The sequence below is a fragment of the Lissotriton vulgaris genome, chromosome 7 (assembly GCF_964263255.1).
Source record: "Lissotriton vulgaris chromosome 7, aLisVul1.2, whole genome shotgun sequence".
NCBI classification, from domain to species: domain Eukaryota; kingdom Metazoa; phylum Chordata; class Amphibia; order Caudata; family Salamandridae; genus Lissotriton; species Lissotriton vulgaris.
Genome location: NC_141695.1, coordinates 269,189,347 through 269,208,391, shown reverse-complemented (window position 1 = coordinate 269,208,391; position 19,045 = coordinate 269,189,347). Strand labels below are relative to the sequence as shown.

The 19,045-nt window shown below is 47.7% G+C and overlaps 1 protein-coding gene across 5 annotated transcripts in view; it reads left to right on the top strand.

Annotated features, from left to right (window-relative positions):
* The window catches only part of LOC147701363 (B-cell receptor CD22-like), a 550,058-nt gene that overhangs the window by 250,433 nt on the left and 280,580 nt on the right, over positions 1-19,045 (top strand). For all 5 annotated transcript variants that reach the window (XM_086930063.1, XM_086930060.1, XM_086930062.1 and 2 more), the window contains exon 3: positions 13,872-14,216. In XM_086930063.1, coding sequence (XP_086786189.1) covers positions 13,872-14,216 — 345 coding nt within the window. The remainder of the gene's footprint in view (positions 1-13,871; positions 14,217-19,045) is intronic.

Genomic DNA, 19,045 nt, shown 5'->3' with positions numbered 1-19,045 from the left:
CCTATCGCCCCTTTGTGAAAGGTGAGCGTGAGTCCATATTTATCAATCTTACTTATGGGATTTACACAGAGATAGACAACACGGCTGTCTCCCCTTCTTTAACGATTATTTATTTATCATGTACCACCTTCCTATGAATTAGAATACAGGATTGGTGGTTTTCTAATTCGCTTTTCCAATTGCTCCCCAGGAGGTTGCCCACCCACAACTCTGCTTGTCCTGATGAAGACCCTTCTGTAAGGAAAAGAAACCTACTTATATTGGGTCGAAACGTTGACGACTACACCACCCACGACCAACTCCGGTCCCCATTCAGACACTTACGGCTACAACGGAGTTAGGCCGATCTTTATCATTCATAAATTTGGACTCTTTTGGAGCCACTAACTGTGGCCCTGTTTCCAGGGACCACATGTACTTTGTCTTAGAAGCTTAAATAAGACTTGTCATCGAATGAATCAGATCACATATATCCTACCCCCTACACTTTCCCTCACGTCACCCCCTTCCTGTTGTGAATGTGGGCACGCACATTGTATATAAATTGTGGTATCAAAAGAATGTACAAAATGAGTAAGATATCCATTGAATAGGATGTATGCAATCTTGAATTAAATTCTTTTTTGCTTCCATAAAAAGTTTTTTCTTTCTTTGAATTGTTAATACAAATGGTGTAAATTTGTAATTTCTTTTCTCTGGTCACGGGACCCCTTCCTTTTATTCTATATTGTTACCCAGGTCCCTACTGACTATATTGGGTTCAACCCTGTTTCTTATAACATGGCTCTGGGTGTGGCCGCCGCCACCCCAGAGACCCCCCACCTTCTAGATTTTTCCTTTACGACCTGCTGCTACTAGTGCTTCCGCTGAATCTATCAGGAAGAGGGCCATCTTCAATTCTGATAGGTGTATCCCATCTTCATCAAAGCACCCTGTGCATTCCGCATGTAGCAACCCTATCTTATAACCAAATCCACGTTGTCCGGTGCATTTGTGCATAGCGACTCCAGGTCGCACAAAAACAGCACATCAAAAAAGAGGTCTGTGCCTAAATCTGCCTCTTAAGGACGTATGTAATACTTGTAGCAACTTGACTCTCAACGCCCCACTTGTTTTATGTGTTCCACTGGCAAGCCGCCTGGAAAGCCGTGGTTGATGCCCCTATTCTAGAGGCGTGGGTGCAAAAGCGCTAGTCCTGGACCTCGAAGCTTGCTGATTCCAAACACACCTGTATTATGTGCTGTACTTGGTATTTGGTCGAAGGGTCCCATCAGCATGCATCAGGAGGCCCCTTGCCGGGGGGGCACAGAGCCAGGTATCACGCAACTAGGCGCACTGAGCAGTACTTGGCACTTCAAACCTGTTTAACAATATACATTTTCTTGCCCCCTCCTGGTCCGTTTTATATCTCCTCAACCTAGAGTCAGGACCTCACCAGTCGGAACAGCATCCTGTGTGCACACGGCTACTCCTGGTGTGTCCTGGTTGGAACTTGGAGCTCACCACTAGCTCCCCCAATCTAAATGCACCACAGAAAGTCGGCGCAAAAGTTGCTGAAAAGAGAGCTGCTTCAAATGCGGAGTGAGTGGCCCTCTAGACCCAGTGACCTACAGCCTGTTCATTCAGAGGCTTCCTGCAGCTCCAGCATGGACATGTCCTCTCCACCTCTGGACAACAGTGCTGTCCAGCAACCAAATATCCTATCAGTTCTGCCGCTCCACAGGACTGTGAACTGTTATCAGTAATGTCCCAGAACCTCTCAACTAACAATGAAAACTATGCTTAGGAGATGTACCTATTAGTGCTCTATCTCCTCCATTACAGCACTGTCAAGGCCAATCGCACCCGCCTGTGAATGGCTCACTCGCGCCCCCTGCACAAAGCAGGGCCTATCTATGTGTAGCCCATAACCTTGCATTTATTCCAGACAGTGCATCAGGGTTCTGTTGAAACAGTTTGCTTGACTGCTGAGTGCACATTGCTCTGTCCAGGGTGATTTTCTCTACTCCGTTCCCGGCTGCCAAGCTGCTGATCTAGCCCGCCCCTACCCTGGATGAACTAAAGGAGGCTATACTGCTATCCATATAAGCAGCCGTTGTTGCTAATGAGGATCCCAGACAGAACTGGTACACTAGATGTTGTACCGTATCATTTACACATGGTGCAGCACCCCTTGACCCATCACATCAACTTATACAAACCCAGGTGTAAGCCTGAGCTGGCTACCCCAGGTCCATGCTGCACACGCCTTACTCTAAGGAGCTCCACCCCACGGAGCATACGTCCCACAGAACTGACCCATGTGTATCCCACAACAGTGTCTCAAAAGAAGCAAACAAGGCCCCCCTCACTGCTGAGAGGATGCCCTGGGCCGCAGTCAAATGTCCTTCATGATCTTGGCGGGCCCTAACTGTGCTTACGGAAGTCCAGACTTTACAATACTGTAGCCCCTGACCACCTGGACAGGCCGTGTCCCCTGTTGTGCGCCCCCTACAGTGTGACATAAGGGCTGGCTTTCATATAATTTCGGGAGAAGCCCCCTGTGCCCCCCCCTACTGAAAACCATACCAGTATTCTGCCCATCTACCCTTGTGGTTACCCCTCTTGTCATCTATGAGCTGAGCCAGCAGTGATGAGATACTTGAGCACACTGGGGCTGATGTGTAACGGGGGCATGGTAGTTGCACAACCTCTATACTTAACACTGCTTCTACTCGCCCCTGCATGAAGTCAGATCTGGGTTGTCACCTTGCCCCCCAAGAGCACTTGACCAAGAACAGCATTCAGGCTCCGCGCCCGGAGCACCCCTGGCCATTCCTGCTTCCGTTCCGACCTGACCTCAGAGTGGTGCCTGTGTACTTGATCCGATTGTCCTGAAATTAGAAAACAGGTTACACTCCAATCCTGGACTTGCTGACCCAGAACCCCACATTCACCTATTGCACATGGGATGCATGATATGCCTAGAAACAGCAGTCATTTCAAAGAAAGCTCCTTTCTTGTTTATCACAGGGAATGCATGATTTACCCACACTTTGCCACCGCCTACAAAGAGAACAGCCCAGTACAACAACAAATTGCCCAGCCGCATCAGTTGTTATTCCAAGAGATAGCATCCAATTATTGCACATGGGCTACCTACTATGCCCAGACGCACCAGTTCATTAACCATGCATTACTACCATGGGATGTAACTTGCGCGCCCCACACAGGGACAGTAATGACACCTGGGGAGAATCAGGTAATCTCAGAACCTAGCACACTGACCCCAGTGTGTTATGACCCTTCTACCTATTGATAGTTCGGGGGGCCCACAATGTTAGTGTGGCGGTTCTCCAGTGCTGATCCTGCATTTGAGACATAAAACATCCATTAGAAGCCATGCCCCCCTCATATCCAAAATGGGTTCTCTACAATGAGACCGGGGCCATCAATGCCCCCCACGCTACCAAGGCAAGCCTGTTTGTAAGTTACGAGAACCGGTTTGCTTACTCGATCACCCGGATCAGAGCCCCTTACTTGCGCACCAGTTGCTGTACAAAAGATATTCCATGATTGTCCCTGGGCTGTATGATATGCCCAAGCCCCTCAGTTGTGTTAAAGAAAACTCATTTCCATTTTGTCACAGGTCATGCATGATTTGCCCACATTCTCCCCCTGATTACTGACAGGACACCCCAATTCTACCCAGCGAATCAACAAATTGCCCAGGCTCTTCCGATGTTTTACAAAGAAAACTATTGCACATGGGATGCGCGATATGCCCAGATACAGCAGTCGTTTCAAAGAAACGCCTTTCATTTTTTGTCATAGGGAATGCATGATTTACCCCACTATGCCACCGCTTACAGAGAGGCACCCAAATTATTGCCCAGTTAAACAACCAATTGCCCAGCCGCATCAGTTGTTTTTACAAGAGATAACATCCAATTAAGCACAGGGGCTACCTACTCTGCACAAACTCACCAGTTAACTACCACTGTATTATTTCCATGGGGTGTAACTTGCGCGCCCCACAACAGGGACAGTAATGACACTTGGGGAGAACCTGGGAATCCCAGACCCTAGCACACTGCTCCCAGTGTTCATGATATGCCCCGACCACTCAGTTATTAAACCCCCAGTGGTAAAAAGAAAACGCATATCAATATTTTGTCACAGGGCACGCATGAATTGCCCAGTCTACCACTGCTTACGACAGAACACCGCAATTATTGCCCAGTAAATCAACAAATTGCCCAGAATCATCCGATCATCTTACAAGCGAAAACATCCAATTAATTAACATGAGTCACCAGCTACGCTCAGATTCACCAGTTGACTATGAATGTAAGACTTCTAAGAATGTGACCTGCGCGCCCCACACCAGGGACAGTCGTGACACCTGGGGAGAAACTGTGAATCCCAGACCCAAGCCCACTGCCCCCAGTGTGCTAAGACCGTTATACCTGTTGATAGTTCAAGTGGCCCCCCATGTGAGTAGGGTGGTTCTCCAGCGTGGTTCCTGCATTTGAGACAGAAAAACATTCATTAGAAGCTCTGCCCCACCCCCATCTACCAATCTGGATTCTCTGCAATGAGACCGGGTCCATCAATGCCCCACACAATACCCATGCCAAGCCTATTTGGAGTTACGAGAACTAGTTTGTCCACATTCCTTCACACTTCCAAATGTATTACTTCTCCTCTCTATTCTCTGAAGGAAGACCTTTCATTAAAGAAATTCTATTCTCAATGACTCTGGACGTGTCTCCCAGAGTGTTCTAGTGGTTTGAGAGTCTGCCCATTATTGCAATATTATCCGTCTTCCTCAATTTGTTACTATATTGTAACATGCCTGTAACTATTCTCTGGTAACACACTATTGCTACCTCTTACATTTTGTTTGTTTCCGGACTTGCAGGAGTAGCGCCATTGCCTACATAACGTTTGTCTACCTCTTAATTGTTTGATTCCAGACAAAGTGTCCGCGGGGCCAGTCATGGCCGAACAAATAGCTCTACATACTACTAAAAGTAGGAAAAGCTCGATTCAGACACCGTTAATTGGACAATATCCAACACCCAGCTCTCGCCCCATGCTGTGGAACAAAATATTGCATATTCCTTTGGGGTAGCTAACCCACCTACCCCATTAGCCACAGGGACTCAAAAGGTTCTGACCCTGCACACATTTGCAGTGAAGGTACATAATGATGGTGGATAAACATCTGTGACACACTCATGCTGTGCATTCACGCACAGTGGTGACGTGCTCAAGAGATACCAAACGCTCCCCCTGTCACTTTGCTGTCACACAATCCCCCGCACTCCACACACCGACAGTCCGCAAATAGTAGTGGTGCCTCAACCAGCCACAGAGGCTGTCATACACACACCTCACATTCCCATTTAACAGTGCTGTACATAGTCACTCACGAAAGATGTGTCGGAACCGCACTGCATCGTGTGTACGCACATAGTATCCAGCCCCTGAATCCCGGCACACTCCGGCTGCGGGCCCTTGACCCCTGACAATGAAGCCCCAGTAAACTTCGGACTCAGTTTACATGCAACATACATATAGGCAGCTGACAGGTACGCAGGGCCTAACTCGTTCGTCCGTATCCCCGCCCCAATATGATAGCACCAGTTGCTTTACAATGGGGCATCTAACTTGTGACACAGGAAGAACATGATTACCCCTGAATCACAGGATGTATGCGTGACGGATGCTGGGCCTCGTAAATTGAAATAAGAGTATTTGTAAAGTGCACAGCTACCTCTAAAGTGGTGTCCCGTCGCTGGGGACCCTCGGGAAGATTAAGCGAACTATTGCCCAGAGTCACATGGTGCTGGGCTAACCTGCTGCCAGCACCGGGGATTGAACCATGAAATCCCAAAGTCCTCTTTGTCGTCTAATTCCTTGCCAACAGAGAATCTGTAATTAGAAAAACACATCGAACCAGACATGTAGTCTGTTACCTCTGGCCCACTGACCCCAGTGTGCCGACACTAGTTTACCCATGGTCAATCCCGTGACCTTCAATGAGGTGTGCCCCAGGATCCCTTTCTGCATGGTAGCCTGCATGAACATAAAACAAAACGTGAAATTATCCCCATCCCCGCCCAAAATAGACATCACACCTGGGCCTGGGGCGGCTGGACGGGATAGTTGAAAATGCGCCTTGCAAGTGCGTTACATAATAGATACCAACAGAAACATTGCAAATGTACAAGCTGTCAGAGCCAGCGCTTGTGATGAATCCATGCATGTACATTAGGTGTAATGTTACAATTATGCATACGTTATATGTACATTAAGTTGGTCAGCATGTAATCCTAAATCCCTAAGTTTACACAGGTTCTTTAAGTAAAGCGCTGACACCTTCGGGTAAAGTTTGCGCTATATAAAATCGCATTAAACGTGGAAAGAGCCCACCTCATACTTATTTGTGTGGCACGAGCCTCGCAAACAGCAATTACACTGCAAAATGAACTTATTCTCACAATGAACATACAGCTCTGTAATTATCTTACAAAGTAAAAACGGCAGCACACCCCGCTCGCTGCCATTTTGCGAAATGCACTGCACATATCAGGACACATGCAAAAGGCACACCTACTACAGCCTCGGGCCGTACCTACACCCTATGTAAATTGTAACCAGATCTTTTCAGCCAAACAAAACACAGTGATTCAAAATGTCGCTACGTGATGTCCCGCTTCGGCGCCACCTGAGCGCGAGCTCGGAGAGGTTTCTGGAGGGCACTCTGCTGCCACCACCCCCTATTCTGAATCGTTTTTGGCCACTATAGGTGTGGCAGGGTATACTCAGACATGAGTCCCTTTCTCACTGCACCATCAGGATTCAAGCAAGCCGGGCCGAAGACGGGTGAAATGCCAGAAACCGGTCCCCGGTAGCTTGTCTCCTTTCTGGTGAATAATTGGCTTGGTAGTTTAGTCTGCCCTGTTCCCATGATGCACTGGGCCAGGGACAGACTGATTTGCATATAGCCAGGTTCTGAGCTGGGATGGTGCAGTGAGATAAATAACGGTGATGGATCAAGCCCTGATCTTTGGACTGGGTAAGAGTGGTCTGCTTAATTCAGACACTCTGTTCATCACCACCCCCTATTCTGAATTGGGAATAAAGCCGAGGCAGCCACTCTGGGCTCCTGTCTAAGCATCCAGAAGCACGTAAGTATCAGTCTGCGTTCCACCATGCATACAAATGCACGATTTTAAAATAAGGCTCATCAAATGAGAACACAGAGCTGGGCTCCATCATATTAAATAAATTATATCAGCTAGGCGGTAGTCTGTACACAATCGTCTCTTGTATGCATACATGTAAAGATTTATTTTGATGCAATGCTGGGAGAGGCTGCAGTGTGAACTGCAGGGAATAGCAGGTTGGCAAGCACCGCGTCTCCCGCAGGTAGGGCAGCTGTGGATTATGTGTATCCAACACACACTAATGTGCATGAAACGGAGGAGAGTAGAACCCGGGGAGGGCTTGACATCTGAGTGATGATGCAGACGGAAAATGGGAAAGCAGCGCATAGGGCGGGGGTGGGGTGCAGCGTGATTAGGCGTAGCAATTTTGAAAAATAAAAACGCATGCTAGATCAAATCGGTATTAATATACGAGTAATACCGTCACAAAATTCCAGAAACACAAGGAATCTGATGAAACTATTCGGGTTGCAAACGAGAAAAGTCGGCCATTTGTGCGTTCTTTGCAGTTGTGGAAGGGCCGGCCAAATAGCAGTTTACACCAAATTGTGTGTAGTTATATAGCTGCATTCCTTCCTCATTCTTCCTCTATCTTCCTCTATCTGGCCGCGGAGGGTCCTTCGAGGAAACCAAGGCCCCCCTTCCCCCCAGCCAGCACGATACCCGCCCGCGAGGGCCAACCCCCTTCCCCCGGAGCTCTAGCACTGATCGCACGAGGGTCCGACCGGACCCCCTGTTCTACACCCTCGAAGGAACAACCAGCTCCTCTCCTAAGCCTGCGCTTCAAAAGACAGACCAGCGCATAACGGACGGACCCCCGCTCCCCACAACGCCCACACCCAGGCCCACCCCTCAAATCCCAGCACCGTGTAAGCGCCCCCACAGGTCCCGGTCTCCCCGCCCAATGCTCGCAACCCATCCCCCGCACAGAAAGCCAGCCCCGACATCGAGAAAACATGGAAGGACCCTGGAAAAGGGAGAAGGAGGGGGGGGGACCGAGGGAATCACTCACCACGCGGAAAAACAGCGTCCGGGCAGCACCGCACGCCTAAGTCCAGGCGGGGAAGAGGGTCAGTCCACACGGCCAGATGAGGGTCAAAGAGGGCATCATGCCCGTTACCCCAGCCCATATACCTTCGGGCCCTGACCCCTCCTCCACCAGAAGTGACATCACAGGGGGGGGGGGGACCCTTTGAGTCCCCAAACACTAGACCGCACTTTTGGGTCTGTGCCATCATGTGGCACTAAGGGTGGCCGCCCTCTAAGGTGGCCACCTGCGGTGGCCCAGGGCAGCTGTCAATATGACAGACTTCTTTTACCTACTGTCCATCTCTCTGCCCGCTGACTCACAGCCTCTCCTACCAAGAGTCTCATTCCTATCACTGACAGTCTCTTCTTTCTCCTGCTGAGAAGCTCACCCCTATCACTTACAGCCTTTTCTCCCTCCTGCTGACTGCCTCTCATCCCTCCTACTCACAGCCTCTCCTCCCTCCTGTTGATGGCCTTTCATTACTTCTGCTGACAGCCTCTCCTCCCTCTTGCTGACAGCCTCTCCCCCAGATTGACATCAACTCATCTGCTGACTCACAGCCTCTCTTTCCTCCGGTTGACAGTGTCTCTTTTATCTGACTGAAGGACTTCTCCCTCGACACTCCCGCTGACTCACAGCATCCCCTCCCTCCTTCTGAAAAGCCTCTTCTTCCTCTGGCTCCTGGTCTCTCCTCCCTCCTGCTGCCAACCTTTCCTTCTGCCAGGGTGACTCACAAACCCTAACAGCCTGCCCCCCTCCTGCGACAAGCTCTCCCCCTCCTGCTGACAACCTTGTCTCCCTCTATATATTGTCTCTTCCCCACCTACTGACAGCCTCTCCTCCCTCCTGCTGACATTCTAATCCATCTGGTTGACATACTCTTCTTTCTCCTGCTATCAAGCTCTGGTGCCCCTGGTGCTGGCACTTCCGTTACCTTGTGCTGCTGATAGCCACAAATGAAGGCTTCTTTGCTGCTCTCTGTCTGCAACATGTTTGCGTGCTGTCAATTGTCTCACATCTCCTTGTACTAGAAGTGCGCGAGCCACTTAAACTTCAAGCCAGAGGCCTGGCTCTAGTTCAGCTTGAGGTGCTCTCGGACCCTTGTTCCCAAAAGAACCCGAGCTTTAATGTTGCCTCTGCCTGCCACCCAAGCTCTACCATCATGTGCCAAGAAGTAAAAACAAATCCTACACCTTTGGTGATAAAAAGGAGGGAAAGAGGTAGCCATCTGGTGGGGGAATTGCATATTGTGAAACCAGAAAATCTGGGACCAATCTTAGCTTCACCAAGTGGCCAAATGTTATTTTGGCAAATATTTTGTTTTACAGAGCCTCCTGTTTCTTTGTCATTACAAAGGACCTTCCAGTATGTGAATTCAGGGTGTGTGCTGTACAAAAATAATATGATGTATTAAGGTGAAAAAAGCTACTTCATGTTAAAGAAAAACCTTTTTTTATTTTAAGGAGAGTATCCTATTTTCACTTCATGTTTATCACATGATTGACATACCAGCTATTTTCACGGCCCAGCTTGTGCTCAAGCTCTCATAGAGCTCCGCTGCACCCTTGGCTCAGCTCTCCCTGTTAATTTGTTGGCTCGCCGCAGCTCCTTTCTGGCTTCCACTTTTTAGGTAGAGCCTGGGCAGCGCATGCGCTGCTCTGTGAGCCATGCTGTATTAGAGTATGCACTTGAAGCCCCACCCACTCTCCACCCATATTTTTCATTTAGCTTGTCCTTAATAAACGCTGGCTTCTGATTAGTCAATAGGCTTGTCAGTCCCTCCTTAGTACCGCCCTGTCTTCATTTCTTTGATGAGGACTGGACCTTTTACTTCAGTTGATACACTGTACCTCTTATTTTATCTGTAAGCACTATTTTCTTTAATGAGTCTCTGGCACTGCAGGCACGATTGCTTTCCTGCAATGTGTTTTCCTGCAACATTCAGCACACTATGGGCGTTTTCACTTTTATTTAGTACATATGATTTGTTGATGCCTACATAGGTCACCATAGTGAGCTCTGTGATTTTTCTGCACTTTAACTTTAAAAAAGGCGGTTGCACGCCTTTAAGTTATTACCATTTTAAATGACGATGCCTTTTATTTCTGATTTCAAAACTGTTAGAACTGAGGGTCTCTAGTTGTAGAGGTAGGTACCACTGTCCAAATAGGGACTCTTGCTTCTAGTCAGGGAAAGAAGAATACACCCTTTAGATAATCCCTGCTCACCCCCTCGGTAGCTTGGCACGAGCAGTCATGTTTATCAAAGGCAATGTGCTAAGTATTTGTACCAACACTCATAGTAACACAGTGAAAACCCCACAAACTGACTCCACAACATTTTAGAAAAATGAAGGTATTTAATCTAAACTACACAAGACCAAAACGACAAAAATCCAACATACACAGTTCAAGAATATGGTTTCAAAAGCGTTTTTAAGGTTGCGTTAAAATAATCCACAGTTGCATCACGTTTTAGCCAACAGTACCTTTAGTAGCGACAAAAGTTCCAAGTGAAAACTGTAGCTGTGAAAAGCAAGCGATTCGTCACTCCTGAGACACTGTTGAGGTGATGCGACAGCCCCGCTGGATGTAGCAGGTGTGTAGCAGTGACTCCGCTCTGTATGGGGAGGGATGCGATACCTTGCGTGGATTCCAGTGCACAGGTTTCGGTGGACACGGCTCGCAAAAGGTACAATGCAACGATCTTTGGGGCAGCGACGATCTCTGGTGCGGCGACCATGCGTGGCTCTATGAAGATCCACTCTCACGGCCCCTCGTGCGATGGCTCTGCGTCGACTCTCGCAGCGATGTGATGCGGTCCGCAAGCATGCGGTGCAACGATCTCACCCAGTGACGACAAGCTCTGGGACGATACTCGCAGCGATGGTAATCTTCCCACACCAGTCTGGTGGGTCCCGCAAATGAAGAATGCGACTGCTCTGGCAGCGGCAACAGGCGCTGCGACGATCTCTGCCTTTGTATCGGCGGGAATTTACACGCACTGACTGGGATGCGCTCCGCAAGCGAGAGATGTGATAAACATTGCAGAAAATTCTTTAAACTTTGGTTTCCAGCTTCCCAACACAGGTACAACTTCCGGAGGCACCACGCATGGGCCAAGCACTCCAGGAAGGACAGAACTCTCTCAGCAGAGTTCAGGGAAGCTAGGGGTGAAGTCCTTTTGTTCCTGGGACTTCTTAACATGGAGCCAGCTTTTCTTCAGGCCCTTGGAGACTCCTTCAAGCAAGGGGACACAGCACAAAGCATAGACCTTCCCCTTTCCTTGGCAGCAAAGCAACAGTAGGTCAGTCCAGCAGAGCAACAGCAGGACAGTCTTCCTTCTTCAGTTTCAGCTTTCTCCTTGACAGAGGTTTCTTCTTGATTCCAGGATGATCGAATTTTCTGTAGTCTGGGGTCCTGTACTTATACCCCTAAAAGTCTTTGTTCCCAGAGTGCAGGAGGGCTCTGAGCCCGGTCTGAACCAGTTCTGGGTGTTCCTTGAGCACTTTGTTTTCCTGGCCTCTCCTTTCCTTTCAAGGGGAGGAGCAGGGTCGTCAGCCGCCCAGCAGGAGGTGGAGCCAGCATTGTGGAGGGAAAGCACAGCCCTGGAGCACTTTGTTGACATGATTCCTTCTTTCCTTTCACAGTTCAGGACAGAGGCATCAGACGCACCACCGGGGGTGCAGCCAGCACTGTGAGGGGCAGGCACAGTCCTATTCAGGTGCCAGGTGCAACTCCTCCCACCACTCTAAATGCAGATGGAGCTATTCAGCCCATGGATGGCCCACTCAGCCTCTGGGGGCCACCCAGCCCCTGTCACTCACAATCCAGACAGTCAATTCACAAACAGGCCAAGGCACACAGAAAGATCAGACAAGAGAACGGACACTTTCTAAAAGTGCTGTTCTCAAACACAGGATTTAAAAACCACCTTTCCTAAAATATGTGTTATTAAATTCTGAGTACAGGGATACCAGACTGTTATGTCCAAACTTGCTCCTATGGAAAGGTAAGCAGGTAGCCACTGTAGCCAGCATTCCCCATATAGCCTATGGGCAAGATAGCCTAACAATAGTGAAAAACGAAAATGGCTATAATACTTTACCAGAGCATGTCACCTGCACTAGTACATGCTCTACCTTTCACATACACTGCACCCTGCCCAAGTAGGTACCTTGGGCCTTCCATAGGGGTGACCAATGTGTACAGAAAGGGAAGGGTTAGGCCTGGTCAGTGGGGACACTGACCAGGAGGACATGGCAGTTCACAGACTGCACACAGGCACTGCAGTGGGAGGCCTGAGTCACCATTTTAGGGCTACTCATGTGGGCGGCACAATCAGTGCTGCAGGCCCACTAGTAGTATTTGTATCACCAGCCCTGGCACACTCAGTGCACTTTACTAGGGACTTCTTGGTGATACAAATATGCCGATCATGGATAACCAATCACAATAACAATTTACATAGAGAGCATATGCACTTTAGCACTGATCAGCAGTGGTAAAGTGCCCAGAGTCCTATTGCCAACCACCACAGGTCAGGAAAAACAAGGGAGGAAGAAGCAAAGAGTTTGGGGATAACTCTGCAAAAAGGGCCATTTCCAACAAAAACCAACACAACAACAAAATGCATTTCCATTTGCAATGCCATTAGCTCAAACTCGAGTAAATGTGGGACCTATTGCATTCAAGAAAAACATTTCTGTTTAGTTATGAAAAAAAATAATGATTTGCAGATATTTACATACTATTTTGCCCATTGTGTTGCTTCTTTTGTTGCCCATATTTACTCATGGCATCTTTAATACCTTCGTACAGAGTCATTAGATGCTCCCTAGTTACATACTACTACACTCAAGTCCTCTTTTAAAAGGCTTTAAATGCATGCACATCTCTTGAGATCCAACCTTTGGCCGTATCAAGACGGCGGGTGCTCGCTCAGTGCAGAGCAGAGCGCCTGTTTTATGCGCCTGCAGTGTGTAAATCGAACTCATTTAACCCGAAATCTCTCTGTGCTAGGTAATGCTAGATGTTCTAATACACCTCAGCCTGGAAAGAGTGAGCAGGGTTTGCCTGCTTCTGTTCCTGGGTTGTGCTGTTCAAAATAATGCACCAACTCGGAGAAATATCAGATTAAAATGATTCACTTTATACACCGCAGGCGCAAAATACAAGCGCTTTGCTCTCTACTGACCCAGCGGAGCCCATACGAGGCAGTTCTTGATAGCTGCTTTATCACCTCATTTGGCTTTTCTCCTTTTTGTGTCAACATTCCATCCCTTATTATGGGATCAGCTTTTAGCTGGTTCAGCGCAAGGCCCCGCCCGCACCTTTGTGTTTTTTACCTTTGAAGTGTCTTAATTTCATATAAATGATTTGAAATTTTTTTTTTCCGAATTAATGCAAGAAATGCAGATCGCACGAGAAAGAAAGAGTGGTTGCTCCTGTTTCCGACTTGCACTGTCTGCCTTTCATGCATTAACTCCGACAAATTCGGACTTGTGGTATGTTTAATGTTTAGACATGTTGTCAACCCCAGGCTGCGGGCTGAGCTGGTGCAGCTGTTCGCGATACAATCCTATATCGTCACGCTTGATTCCTCTGTCTTGTTTCTCCTTTCAGTGTCCATCTCTCAGGCGCAGCAGTTGCTGCGGGTCACCGTCCCGGCCCTGAGGGGCTCCTGCGTGGTGATCCCCTGCACCTTCAGCAACCACGAGCCTCCCGCGGCCGCCGGGGAGCTCAGCATCAAATGGCACCTACAGAAGACCCACTCTGAGATATATAGCAGTAAATCTACCCATCTGGTTGAACCAAAGTACCGCGGCCGCACGGACTTCGTGGGAGATTTGAAGAGCGGCAACTGCTCCCTGCGGATAAAAAATGTCCAAAGAGAGGACGCGAATGATTATTACCCCTGGATTGATTCACTCACCTCCAAGATCGAAACCTATAGAGTCACAGTCTCAGGTAAGGCAGGCTTGGTTCTGGCATCTCTATTTAAAGCAAATGTGTCCAGGTGGTATGTAACTGTTGCTCATGTAAGGCGCTCCAATACCTTAGGGCCGAGTTTGTGCTGTATGAAACGGCAAAAAAGCGCACCAAACAATCTGCAGACACCTGAAATAAATGCACACAAAAAAAACACAACCGAAACTCCTGAATTTCTACATATACTCGTCATTATCATGAAACACAGGGCTCCTATATTCCAAAAGGGAGAAGTATTTGGAGTTAGAGGTGTATTCCTGATTCCTCTATTGACGTGGTATCCGTGCTTGAAGAGTTATGGTTGTTCTCTAGCTCTGCCTTCTGTTAACCATAGGCTGATTACACGGCACCACAACTAAAAACAAGCATTGACACAGCCAATAGATCTTCCTACTTCATTTGCATGTCCTTGAAAAACGCCAAGCCTCACTTTCCTGATGCAGGCTGCAGTACCTTGGGTGGACAAACGTAGATGCTTTCTGTAGCAGGCTGCTTTACCTGAAGCCATTACAAGAGCTCCCTTGAGGAAGACACAGATACTTCTTGTATGAGACTGCAACACTCAAAGCCATTACTAGACGTCCCTTGAGTCAGGCATAGGCTTCAGCACCTTAAGCCATCACTAGATGTCTCTTGTGTCAGGCACAGGCTTCGGCACCTCAAGCCATCACTTGAGGTCCCTTGAGTCAGGCACAGGCTTTGGCACCTCAAGCCATCACTAGAGGTCCCTTGAGTCAGCGGAGCGTAGCTGGCGGTTGGGGATGTAGGAGAGCCGTCTGTTGACGTAGGCTGGGCCGGTCTTGTGGAGTGCCTTGTGTGCGTGAGTGAGGAGCTTGAAGGATATCCTCTTGTTGACGGGGAGCCAGTGCAGGTTTCCCAGGTGGGGGGTGATGTGGCTGTGGCGTGGTACATCGAGGATCAGTCGTGCTGAGGCGTTCTGGGTGTGTTGTAGTCGTTTGATGAGCTTGGTCGGGGCTCACGCGCAGAGGGCCTTTCCATAGTTGAGTCTGCTGCTGACGAGGGCCTGGGTGACTGTCTTTCTGGTATCAGTCTGGATCCATCTGTCGATCTTGCAGAGCATGCAGAGGGCATTGAAGTAGGAGGAGGAGACGGTGTTGACTTGCTTGGTCATTGAGAGCGTTGAGTCGAGGATGATTCCCAGGTTGCGTGCGTGTCTTTAGCCATCACTTGAGGTCCCTTGAGTCAGACACCAGCTTCGGCACCTCAAGCCATCACTGGATGTCCCTTGAGTCAGGTACAGGCTCCGCCACCTCAAGCCATCAGTAGTGGTCCCTTGAGTCAGGCACGGGCTTCGGCACCTCAAGCCATCACTAGAGGTCCCTTGAGTCAGGCAGTCTTTGGCACCTCAAGCATTCACTGAGGTCCCTTGAGTCAGGTACTGGCTTCGGCACCTCAAGTCATCACTGGATGTCCCGTGAGTCAGGTACAAGCTTCGGCACATCAGGCGTGGTCCCTTGAGTCAGGCACAGGCTTCAGCACCTCAAGCCATCACTAGAGGTCCCTTGAGTCAGGCAAAGGCTTCAGCACCTCAGGCCATCACTAGAGGTCCCTTGAGTCAGATACAGGCTACTGCCTCAAGCCATCACTGAGGTCCCGCAGACGCAAAAACACCTGCTATAATCAATCCAACTTTCTACTTGCGATCCTTTGAGTCCGACACCAATGCTTGCTCTTCTCTTTCTGCATTACCTAAATCTGTTACACAGCATCACCGAGTCAGACAAAAGGTGGGTGTAGTTGCCTCCCGTATAGTAAACTTTAAGCAGTTCCTCCGCAGTACTATAAGCTATTACCAGAGATTCAATGAATCATACAAGCATTCATGCTGTAAGTAGAGACCAGGCCCATAGGCTGTACATCGAGGTCCCCTGAGTTTGACCATAATGCAGGTTACCAAGCTGCTGTACCTTGGGCTGTTTAGTGAAGCAATTTGAGTCTGACACAATTGTTTACTCTAATCAGGTTGCAGTATCTTGGGTAAATACAGGAGGTCCCTGGAGCCAAACACAATTTCTTCCTGTAGGAGGCTGCAGAACCTTTCGTTGTAACTAGAGGTCCTTAGGTCATATACAAATCCTTTCTGCAGCAGTACTCTAGGCTGTTACTAAGGTCTTATACAACAAACAAACCTAGGGGTCTAAAAAATGAGGTGTCTGGAACCTCTGAAAAGGAGGTCTTCATGTTACTATTGATACATCAAGACCAAGTCACGACTGACTAGTAGTTTATAAGGGACAGGAAATGTCAAAGGACCATCAGTGAATGCAGGAGAATATCATACAGGATTCCCATCAAAAGTACTGATGATGATCAATACTATCACTTGGTCATCCTTAAGGGTCTCGTGTCTCTAGATCATTAAGACCTTGATCGTACCCTTTTATCCACCGGGATTCCAACCCGCAATCACTTTAGGACCAAGTGACTCTGATCTGATGGGATCAGGTGCAGTGCAACAAAAAAGAAGTGTAGTGAAGTGTCTTAAAAAGGATAGAGAAACCACAACAAGACTTTAGTAAGAGGGTTCTCTTCCTATTAAAATCAAGAACAGTGCAAGATATTTCTTCAGTTCAAACAAATTAACTGCATGGGGGCCAACATGTTTCAGCCTTAATGGGAAAAGGGGACCGTAGGCTTTCTTCAGGGCCTCTGTTCTATCTATATATGCTACTGCGTGTATTGTAAACAGTGTTACGTGTACCAAATAAATCATAAGAAAAATTATTAGACCGTCAAAAGGATACAATTATCCAAAGTCTGATTGTACTCCACAGGTCACATGGTGTATGGAACATCTAAAATCATAAACACACAATGGACATATTCTCAGAAAACACCGATGTCCCTGAGAGACTGTCCAATCCCTTCTAAACAAAAGACAATGTCTACTCCCCCAGCATGCCTGGGGGACAGACCTCACCTCTCCTGGACCTGGCTCAGGATATGTGAGACCCCACTCTAAGAAAGCAAAACATGCTGGGCTTTAATGCATATAGAGAGAACGCACTTTGTTCTATACTCTAAATGTATATATACTTTCAGCCCAGACTATCATAGTCTAGCATCCTGAGAAAAACTTGCCAAACTCATCCTATCCACCTGTACCAAAACCCCTTTGGCCCACCACCAACCCTCTTGATTGTCTTACATCAACAGGCTTCTATATGTAAGTATTGTTATTCAGAGAGTCTGTGAAAAGAACGGTAAGCTAGTTCATAAAAACGATGTGTTTATTTATTAAAACAAAGCCTACTAGATGATTGTCTATGAAAAAAGTATAACTTTTTACTATATATGATAGCATGCAAGGTTCACTTTAAAGAAAAAGAAAATGAAAAAAGGGGAAGTTTAAGCATGAGCAAGGAGTAATATCTACCTGTCCGTCTTTGCCTGGTTATATTGATGATATTCTGATTGTATGGAGAGGTGACCTGGATTCTGCTCTTTGCTTTCACAAGTGGTTGAATACGCAAAATAGTTTTTTGCGTTTCACCATCGAGACTAGCAAAGAAAGAATTGCTTTCCTGGACCTCTCTATCTATACCACGCCTACTGGTCTAGAAAGCGAACTTTACCGCAAGCCTATGTCGAGGAACTCACTCCTCCTCTATGAGAGTCAACACCCTAAGTCATATATAATGAGTGGAACTAGCTCTCTCTGATCATTTAATATTCAAAACCCCAGCAGGCATGACTCTTCTCTCAGAACCCACAATTTTCGTTATGATGATGCAACAGTTGCTGCAGGAATATTACATTGGATGAAGACATGCACATTGCAGAGATTCATTGTCCATGCCTCAGTCATACCTAACAAAGCTAAAGGATCACTATCAGGATATACCACACAACACAGCACTTTACAGTAGAAAGAGCCAAGCATTAAGTCTTATGGAATGGAAATAATTTTCATTATTAATGATACATATCAAAGGACAAACTGTTCAATGCCATCCCTGTCAAAGGGAACACGCATAGATGAAACACTATATAATGTTTACCAGCATACAACACTATTTACACACACACCACCACCACCACCCCTACCACTATTATTAACTTAATATACCAAGAAAATGGAGACAAACATATGGAATAGTTCACTGGGAGCAAAAGACTGATCTAAATAAACTACAATGTGAAGTGTGGCTCAATGAGGAGAAGTGTGGCTCAATGAGGAGAAGTGTGGCTCAATGAGGAGAAGTGTGGCTCAATAATTAGAGCGGCAGACCCTGATGCAGAGGTCTTGCCCGGGACCAGGGTTCAATTCCCCGCCTCGGCGGGTCTTGAGCTCAAAAATTCCACAGACCTGATAATTCTCTCCTCGGTGCCTATTCCAATCATGGAGTCCCACTCTGCAACTCTGGGCAATAGCTTGCTTAATCTCCACAAGGGTCCCCACAACGCTAAGGATGCCTGGCCTCCACCTTGGGGGTGCTCAGGAGTGGACGCCTCACAGGGAAAGACAGGATTGGTTCCACAGCGGTATTCAAACAAGCGCCTTGAGACCCTTGCGGGTGAGTAGTGCGCTATAAAAGTATCAATTTACAATAACTAACATTCTCTGGATTAGCCACTAGCCTTGGGTTCCAGAGTAGGAATCTGTAAATTCCTTCAACACATTGCCAAGGGCAGTTAGCCCAATTTCGTTGCTGGATGCAGCTAGGGAGATTTATAGCAAATTGCAACTAAATCGCTTATAATACTGGGTGGAAACTAACAAGATTATTTCAACATTACAAGCCGGTTTTAGAAATATCCGAGGCACAATTGACCAAGCCATGAAA